General features: G+C 44.9%; 1 protein-coding gene across 2 annotated transcripts in view; it reads right to left on the bottom strand.

Moving 5' to 3' along the window:
• The window catches only part of n4bp2 (NEDD4 binding protein 2), a 98,400-nt gene extending 95,531 nt beyond the window's left edge, over positions 1-2,869 (bottom strand). For both annotated transcript variants that reach the window (XM_068036514.1, XM_068036507.1), the window contains exon 1: positions 2,508-2,869. In XM_068036514.1, coding sequence (XP_067892615.1) covers positions 2,508-2,790 — 283 coding nt within the window. In that variant the 5' untranslated portion in view covers positions 2,791-2,869. The remainder of the gene's footprint in view (positions 1-2,507) is intronic.
• Between the last annotated feature and the right edge of the window lie 7,568 nt (positions 2,870-10,437).

Consider the following 10,437-nt stretch of genomic DNA (forward strand, 5'->3'; position numbering starts at 1 on the left):
GACTGACAAGTCCCCAGGTCCAGATGGACTTCATCCTAGGGTCCTAAAAAAAGTGGCCTGTGAGATTGTTGATACGTTGGTTTTAATTTTCCAAAATTCCCTAGATTCAGGGAAGGTTCCATTAGATTAGAAAATAGTGAATGTTACTCCTTTATTCAAAAAGGGAGGGAGACAAAAAGCAGGAAACTACAGGCCAGTTAGCTTAACATCTGTCTTAGGGAAAATGTTAGAAGCTATTAAAGACGTTATAGCAGGGGACATAGAAAAATTCAAAGTAATCAGGCAGTGTCAACATGGTTTTGAGAAAGAGAAATCATGTTTAACTAATTTATTGGAGTTCTTTGAAGAAGTAGCATATGCTGTGGATAAAGGGGAAGCTGTGGATGTACTGTACTTAGATTTCCAGAAGGCATTTGATAAGGTGCCACATCAAAGGTTATTGTGGAAAACAAAAGCTCCTGGTGTAGGGGATAACATGTTGGCATGGATAGAAGATTGGCTAGCTAACAGGAAACAGGTATGCAGGTACAGCAAGTAATTAGGAAAGCTAATAGAATGTTATCATTTATTGCAAGGGGAACTGAATACAAAAGTAGGGAAGTTATGCCGGGCACTAGTGAGACCACATCTGGAGTACTGTGTACAGTATTAGTCTCCTTATTTAAGGAAGGATGTAAATGCGTTGGAAGCAGTTCAGAGAAGAGTTACTAGACTAATACCTGGAATGGATGGGTTGTCTAATGAGGAAAGGTTGGACAAGCTAGGCTTGTATCCGCTGGAGTTTAGTAGAGTAAGAGGCGACGATTGGGAAATATATAAGATCCTGAGGGGTCTTGACAGGATGGATGTGGAAAGGATGTTGTGGGAGAATCTCGAACTAGGGGTCACTGTTTAAAAATAAGGGGTTGCCCATTTAAGACAGAGATGAGGAGAAATTTTTTCTTCAGTGGGTTATGAGTCTTTGGAATCTCTTCCTCAAAAGGCAGTAGAAGCAGAGTCTTTAAATATATTTAAGGCAGAGGTAGATAGATTCTTGATAAGCAAGGGGGTGGAAGGTTATCAAGGGTTGGCGGGAATGTGCAGTTGAGGTTACAATTAGATCAGCAATGATCTTGTTGAATGGCGGAGCAGGCTCGAGGGGCCGAGTGGCTGACTCCTGCTCCTAATTCGCATGTTCGTAATCTAGCACTGAAAGTCAGTCCAGGGATGAGTGTCACCGTTTGAGCAACATCATCTCATACATCATGTGCATCACAATGTGCACAATGGCATTAATGTGTTCGACATGCATCTCAGGACCTAACTTTCAGTACAAAAACAAAGAATTCACAATTCCTAATTCCAAAATCAAAAAGAAAGCAGTTTTTTATCAATCCACAACCCTGGAAATTATAAAGAAATAATTAGTAAAATCCAACATTAATGATCCCTAGGGAAAGGCGCTTAAGAGTCCATGGATTTTGAAAAATTAAGTACGCAACCAAGTTTTTTTAAAACACAAGGCATTTTTGGGTTTATGCATTATGCACTGACTATTTGAGTACAGTTGTTACCTATCTTAGACGTCAGCATGCCAATGCAAAAGTGGTGGCGTGAAGCAATTTTAGCTACATAACACGTCTTTGTACAACTTGGCTGTCCATTCTGTCATCTGACTACATACCAACCAAGACAGGCAAGACCAGCTCCATGAGAGAGTTTTACACATCTTCAGAATATATATAATTTATAATCTGATTCAAAGCCAAATGTGAAACTCTTGGACCACCTGAAAACTTTTAAAAGATCGTGAACATTGGTAAATATTTGGACAGAACCAACATCACTGCTGTTTCTCTCCTTCCATTTAATCAACTGGCAATCAATGCACAGCTTCTTTGTCCCTGGACAAAGAAAATGCACAATCAGCACTGTAACTCAGATCTGCAGTATGCACCTTACATTATATAAGAGGAGTCCCAGTAGCAGGACAACATCCCTACACAGATCTTACTGACAACTATCTTAATAAAGTACTGATCAGTTGCTATTAAAATACATAGGATGATCAACTTCAAAATAGGAACTTTCGCTTCTGTCAATGGAGCATAAACAATCATCTGGCACTTGGATCCTGCCCGTGATTATGTGGATCACTCAACAGTCACCGTAACAATTTAAAATTTTATACAGGTAAAAATATTAGTTAAAAGTTCTGAAACTATGTGCACAGGGATTTACACCAAGAGATTGCAGAGTACAGATTTTAAAAGATGTTTTCACGATGATCACCTTCAACCGCATGTTAACAGTTTTCTCAAACAGCGATTTGTTTTCCAGGTTAACTTACAAAAATAACAGAATTTGGGGGGGGGGGGGGTGGAAGAGAGGGGCAACTGCAATTTAGAGGAAAAACATTGAAAGAAAAGTACATCAGTCGGTTGCAGATGATGCAGGTACAACCGAAGAGTAAAAGTCTGATGTGAAAGGACGCAATTCACACTGCAGCCGTGCGCGCCCTCGGTTACCTTTAAAGTCACATTCGGACAGTACCACATACACCACGCTCGGGTCCAGATGAGAGAACATCTCTGTCATCCGGTCCAGCAGCTCCTCCTTGTTCATCCCGGAACCCACGGCAACAGCGGAGGTAGCGATCAAACTCGAGCCCGAGGCCCGATTCGGAACTGGAGCCTGAACCCCATCAGCTATAGCCGGAACTGCCACCGCGGAGCTCATCCTGGGCGGCGGCCCCATTCCAGGCGGCCGAGCCGGGCTTGATGCGGCGGGATTCCTCCTCTTTCTCGGCATTTTGTGGCTTCCTCTCGGCCGGACCCCAGCCTGAGGAACAGCCACAGCGTGAGATCAGGAGGGGCGGGGTCAGAGTGACAGAGCTCGGGGTCATTGCATCATCCGCAGGGGCGGGGCTAAGCGCCAGGTCACGTGGAGAAAGAGAAAGGCCCCGCTGCCGTTTGGCCCAATCAGGTTGCCGTTTGCCTCTGGTAATATTCAACCAACTTGAAACAAAAGTGAAATACTGCAGATGCTGGAAATTTGAAATAAAGTGCAGGAAATACTCGGCATGTTTGGCAACATCTGTGGAGAGAGAAACAGAGTTAACTTTTCAGGTCGATGACCATTCAGCATTTTCTGCAAACTTGAAATCCGGGATGCATCTTTCTGCAGGAGTATTAATTTCCTATTTCTGTTTAGCTTCAGGAGATTTACTGAATTTTTATGCAGCTGCAAATTTCTTTTCATTCATTCATGGGATGTGGGCGTCGCTGGCCAGGCCAGCATTTATTGCCCATCCCTAATTACCCTTGAGAAGGTGGTGGTGAGCTGCCTTCTTGAACCGCTGCAGTCCATTTGGGGTAGGTATACCCACAGTGCTGTTAGGAAGGGAGTTCCAGGATTTTGACCTAGTGACAGTGAAGGAACGGCGATATAGTTCCAAGTCAGGGTGGTGTGTGTCTTGGAGGGGAACTTGTAGGTGGTGGTGTTCCCATGCATTTGCTGCCCTTGTCCTTCGAGTTGGTAGAGGTCGCGTGTTTGGAAGGTGCTGTCTAAAGAGCCTTGGTGCATTGCTGCAGTGCATCTTGTAGATGGTACACACTGCTGCCACTGTGCGTCAGTGGTCGCGGTTCCGGTGGCGTCCGGTGAGCTCTCGCTGGCCCTTGAAAATCCAGGGGAGATGGTGTAAGTCTCGCGCCAGGCCATACCCATTGAACATGGGTCAGTTGGTCCTGAGATGTAGCTGCAAATTGAAGTTTGGTTTCAAATTAGCTTTTTTCTGACTTCTCTGACATATATAAATAAACAAATGTTGTACGCTTTAAGTGAATAGTTAGGACCCCTCAGAATCATAGAAATTTACGGCGCAGAAGGTGGTCATTCAGTTTGTCGTTTCCATGCCAGCCAAAAAAAGAGCTATCTCGCCTAATATAACTTTCCAACTCTTGGTCAGCAGCCCTGGAGGTTACAGCACTTCGTGCACATAGAGTCATAGAGTCGTACAGTATTGAAACAGGCCCTTCGGCCCACCGTGTCCATGCTGACCATAATGTCTATCTATAATTAATCCCACCTGCCTGCATTAATTCCATATCCCTCTATGCCTTGCTCATTCAAGTACCTGCCCAGATGCCTCTTAAATGTCGCTACTGTTCCTGCCTCCACCACCTCCTCAGGCAGCTCATTCCAGATACCCACTATTCTTTGTGTGAAACATTTACCTCTTTGATTCCCTTTCAACCTCCTCCCTCTCACCTTAAATCTATGCCCTCTAGTTTTAGTCACCCCTACCATGGGAAACAGACTCTGGCTATCTACCCTTTCTATGCCTCTCATAATTTTATATACCTCTTAAAAAAAATTTTTTTTTAATGCAATGAGAGTTTCTGCCTCTACCACCCTTTCTGGCAGCGAGTGACAGACTTCAACCGCCCTCTGGGTGAAAACATTTCACCTCGACTTCCCTATAATCTTTCTAAAAATTATTTTAAATCTATGCCCCCTGGTTATTGACCTTTCTGCTAAGGGAAATAGATCCTTCCTTTCAACTCTAGGCATAAGAACATATAAAGAACAAAGAACAAAGAAAACTACAGCACAGGAACAGGCCCTTCAGCCCTCCAAGCCTGCGCCGATCCAGATCCTCTATCTAAACCTGTCGCCTATCTTCTAAGGGTCTGTATCTCTTTGCTTCCTGCCCATTCATGTATCTGTCTAGATACATCTTAAAAGACGCTATCGTGCCCGCATCTACCACCTCCGCTGGCAACGCGTTCCAGGCACCCACCACCCTCTGCGTAAAGAACTTTCCACGCATATCCCCCCTAAACTTTTCCCCTCTCACTTTTAACTCGTGACCCCTAGTAATTGAATCCCCCACTCTGGGAAAAAGCTTCTTGCTATCCACCCTGTCCATACCTCTCATGATTTTGTACACCTCAATCAGGTCCCCCCTCAACCTCTGTCTTTCTAATGAAAATAATCCTAATCTACTCAACCTCTCTTCATAGCTAGCGCCCTCCATACCAGGCAACATCCTGGTCAACCTCCTCTGCACCCTCTCCAAAGCATCTACATCCTTTTGGTAATGTGGCGACCAGAACTGCACGCAGTATTCCAAATGTGGCCGAAGCAAAGTCTTATACAACTGTAACATGACCTGCCAACTCTTGTACTCAATACCCTGTCCGATGAAGGAAAGCATGCTGTATGCCTTCTTGACCACTCTATTGACCTGCGTTGCCACCTTCAGGGAACAATGGACCTGAACACCCAAATCTCTCTGTACATCAATTTTCCCCAGGACTTTTCCATTTACTGTATAGTTCACTCTTGAATTGGATCTTCCAAAATGCATCACCTCGCATTTGCCCTGATTGAACTCCATCTGCCATTTCTCTGCCCAACTCTCCAATCTATCTGTATTCTGCTGGATTCTCTGACAGTCCCCTTCACTATCTGCTACTCCACCAATCTTAGTGTCATCTGCAAACTTGCTAATCAGACCACCTATACTTTCCTCCAAATCATTTATGTATATCACAAACAACAGTGGTCCCAGCACGGATCCCTGTGGAACACCACTGGTCACACGTCTCCATTTTGAGAAACTCCCTTCCACTGCTACTCTCTGTCTCCTGTTGCCCAGCCAGTTCTTTATCCATCTAGCGAGTACACCCTGGACCCCATGTGACTTCACTTTCTCCATCAACCTACCATGGGGAACCTTATCAAACGCCTTACTGAAGTCCATGTATATGACATCTACAGCCCTTCCCTCATCAATCAACTTTGTCACTTCCTCAAAGAATTCTATTAAGTTGGTAAGACATGACCTTCCCTGCACAAAACCATGTTGCCTATCACTGATAAGCCCATTTTCTTCCAAATGGGAATAGATCCTATCCCTCAGTATCTTCTCCAGCAGCTTCCCTACCACTGACGTCAGGCTCACCGGTCTATAATTAGCTGGATTATCCCTGCTACCTTTCTTAAACAAGGGGACAACATTAGCAATTCTCCAGGACCTCACCCGTGTTTAAGGATGCTGCAAAGATATCTGTTAAGGCCCCAGCTATTTCCTCTCTCGCTTCCCTCAGTAACCTGGGATAGATCCCATCCGGACCTGGGGACTTGTCCACCTTAATGCCTTTTAGAACACCCAACACTTCCTCCCTCCTTATACCAACTTGACCTAGAGTAATCAAACATCTGTCCCTAACCTCAACATCCGTCATGTCCCTCTCCTCGGTGAATACCGATGCAAAGTACTCATTTAGAATCTCACCCATTTTCTCTGACTCCACGCATAATTTTCCTTCTTTGTCCTTGAGTGGGCCAATCCTTTCTCTAGTTACCCTCTTGCTCCTTATATATGAATAAAAGGCTTTGGGATTTTCCTTAACCCTGTTTGCTAAAGATATTTCATGACCCCTTTTAGCCCTCTTAATTCCTTGTTTCAGATTGGTCCTACATTCCCGATATTCTTCCAAAGCTTCGTCTTTCTTCAGCCGCCTAGACCTTATGTATGCTTCCTTTTTCCTCTTAGCTAGTTTCACAATTTCACCTGTCATCCATGGTTCCGTCATCTTGCCATTTCTCTCCCTCATTTTCACAGGAACATGTCTCTCCTGCACGCTAATCAACCTCTCTTTAAAAGCCTCCCACATATCAAATGTGGATTTACCTTCAAACAGCTGCTCCCAATCTAAATTCCCCAGCTCCTGCCGAATTTTGGTATAGTTGGCCTTCCCCCAATTTAGCACTCTTCCTTCAGGACCACTCTCGTTTTTGTCCATGAGTATTCTAAAACTTACGGAATTGTGATCACTATTCCCAAAGTAGTCGCCTACTGAAACTTCAACCACCTGGCCGGGCTCATTCCCCAACACCACGTCCAGTATGGCCCCTTCCCGAGTTGGACTATTTACATACTGCTCTAGAAAACCCTCCTGGATGCTCCTTACAAATTCTGCTCCATCTAGACCTCTAACACTAAGTGAATCCTAGTCAATGTTGGGAAAATTAAAATCTCCTATCACCACCACCCTGTTGCTCCTAGATCTTTCCATATTTGTACCTCTATCTCACGCTCGCTGTTGGGAGGCCTATAGTACAGCCCCAACATTGTTACCGCACCCTTCCTATTTCTGAGTTCTGCCCATATTGCCTCACTGCTCGAGTCCTCCATAGTGCCCTCCTTCAGCACAGCTGTGATATCCTCTTTGACCAGTAATGCAACTCCTCCACCTCGTTTACCTCCCTCTCTATCCTGCCTGAAGCATCGATATCCTGGGATATTTAGTTGCCAATTGTGCCCTTCCCCCAACCAAGTCTCAGTAATAGCAATAACATCATACTCCCAGGTACTAATCCAAGCCCTAAGTTCATCTGCCTTACCTACTACACTTCTTGCATTAAAACAAATGCACCTCAGACCACCAGTCCCTTTGCGTTCATCATCTGCTCCCTGTCTACTCTTTCCCTTAGTCACGCTGACTTCATTATCTAGTTCCTTACAGGCTTTAGTTACTACCTCCTTACTGTCCACTGACCTCCTCATTTGGTTCCCATCCCCCTGCCACATTAGTTTAAACCCTCCCCAACAGCGTTAGCAAAAGCACCCCCAAGGACATTGGTTCCAGTCCGGCCCAGGTGTAGACCGTCCAATTTGTAATAGTCCCACCTCACCCAGAACCGGTCCCAATGTCCCAAAAATCTGAACTCCTCCCTCCTGCACCATCTCTCAAGCCACGCATTCATCCTGACTATTCTTTCATTTCTACTCTGACTATCACGTGGCACTGGTAGCAATCCTGAGATTACTACTTCTGAGGTCCTACTTTTTAACTTGGCTCCTAACTCCCTAAATTCTGCTTGGAGGACCTCATCCCGTTTTTTACCTATATCATTGGTGCCTATGTGCACAATGACAACTGGCTGTTCACCCTCCCCCTTCAGAATGTTCTGCAGCCGATCTGAGACATCCCTGACCCGTGCACCTGGGAGGCAACATACCATTCGGGAGTCTCGTTTTCGACCACAGAACCGCCTATCTACTCCCCTTACAATCGAATCCCCTATGACTATAGCCCTTCCACTCTTTTTCCCGCCCTTCTGAACAGCAGAGCCAGCCACGGTGCCATGAACCTGGCTACTGCTGCCTTCCCCTGGTGAGCCATCTCCCTCAACAGTATCCAAAACGGGTATACCTGTTTTGGAGGGAGATGACCGCAGGGGACACCTGCGCTGCCTTCCTGCTCTTTCTCTGCCTTTTGGTCACCCATTTCCTTTCTCCCTCAGCAATCCTAATCTGCGGTGTGACCAATTCGCTAAACGTGCTATCCATGACCTCCTCAGCATCACGGATGCTCCAAAGTGAGTCCATCCGCAGCTCCAGAGCCGTCATGCGGTCTAACAAGAGCTGCAGCTGGACACACTTCCAGCACGTGAAGGAGTCAGGGACATCAGCCGTGTCCCTGAGCTCCCACATTGAGCAAGAGGAGCATAACACGGGTCTGAGATCTCCTGCCATTTTTAATCTTAAGCTTAACTTAGTCTTAACTTAGATAAATGAAAAAGGAATGAAAAGTTTTTACCAATCACACGAAAAAAAAAATAGAAAAAGCCTTACCTTATCTACACACCACCGAGTCCTTTTTTTTTGGTTAGAGGAGGAGGGCGGGTGGGAGACACTACAGGTGTAGTGTCTCGGGTTCAGCCGCTGCCCAAATATGTAGGACTTACTTACCCAGCTGCCACCTCGCTCTCCCTGTCGCCGCTGCAAAAAGAAACTGCCGAAACAAAAAGGTAAGTTTATATAAGTTGAAACTCACTTACCCAGCTGCCACCTCGCTCTCCCTGTCGCCGCTGCAAAAAGAAACTGCTGAAACAAAAAGGTAAGTTTATATAATTTGAAACTCACTTACCCAGCTGCCACCTCGCTCTCCCTGTCGCCGCTGCAAATTACAAATTAGAAGCAGGAATAGGCCACTTGGCCCCTCGAGCCTGCTTCGCCATTCAACAAGATCTTGGCTGATCTAATTGTAACCTCAACTCCACATTCCTGCCTACCCCCGATAACCTTTCACCGCCTTGTTTATCAAGAATCTACCTCTGCCTTAAAAATATTCAAGGACTCTGCTTGCACTGCCTTTTGAGGAAGAGAGTTCCAAAGACTCACGACCCTCTGAGAGAAAAATATTTCTCCTAATCTCTGTCTTATGTCAGCCCCTCATAATTTTATACGCCTTAATTAATTCTCTACTCAGTCTCATCTGTTCCAAAGAAAACAACCCTGCCTATCCAATTTTTCCTCATAGGTAAAATTCTCCAGCCTTGGCAACATCCTTGTAAATTTCTTCTGTTCCTTGTCTAGTGTGATCACGTCCTTCCTGCAATGTGGTGACCAGAATTGTGCACAGTACTCTAGGTGTGGCGTAACTGGTGTTTTATACAGTTCTAGAATAACCTCCTTGCTCTTACATTCTATGCGTGGGCTAATAAAGGAAAATATCCCATATGGCTTCTTAACCACCTTATCTCACTGTCTTGCTACCTTCAGGCATCTGTAGTCATTCACTCCAAAGTCCCTCTGTTCCTCTACATTTCTCAGTATCCTATCATTTATTGTGTATTCCCTTGCCTTGGTTGTCCTTCTCAAATGCATTACCTCACACGTTTTCAATGAGCACAAAAATCAAGGTTGACACTCCAGTGCAGTACTGAAGGAGTGCTGCAATATAGGAGGTACCATTTTTCAGATGAGACATTAAACTGAGGTCCCATCTGTCCTCTCAGGTGGACATAAAAGATCTCATGGCATTATTTCATAGAAGAGCAGGGGATTTATCCCCAGTGTCCTGACCAATATTTATCCCTCAATCAACATCACAAAAACATTAGCTGGTCATTATCACATTGCTGTTTGTGGGAGTTTGCAGTGCGCAAATTGTCTGCTGTGTTTCCTACATTACAACAGGGACTGCACTTCAAAAGTGTTTTGTTGGCTATAAAGCACTTTGAGACGTCTAGTAGTCGTGAAAAGTGCTATATAAATGCAAGTCTTTCTTTCATTTTGAATTCCATCTACCACTTTTCTGCCCACCTCGCCAGTCCATTGACACCTTCCTGCAGCTTTCTTCCTCACCATCAATCATGTGGCCAATTTTTGTACCACCTGCAAACTTATTAATCACAACCCCTATATCTAAGTCTAAATAATTGATATATACTACGAAAAGCAAGGAATCTAGTACAGAGCCCCGTGGAACCTTACTGGAAACAGTCTTCCAGTCACAAAAACACCTGTCGACCAATTATCCTTTGCTTCCTGTTATTGAACCAATTTTGGATCCAACTTGTCACTTTCCCTTGGATCCCATGGTCTTTTACTTTTCTGACCAGTCTGCCAAGTGGGACCTCATTGAAAGCCTTGCTGGAATC

The sequence above is a fragment of the Heterodontus francisci genome, chromosome 1, assembly GCF_036365525.1.
Source record: "Heterodontus francisci isolate sHetFra1 chromosome 1, sHetFra1.hap1, whole genome shotgun sequence".
Lineage (NCBI taxonomy): Eukaryota > Metazoa > Chordata > Chondrichthyes > Heterodontiformes > Heterodontidae > Heterodontus > Heterodontus francisci.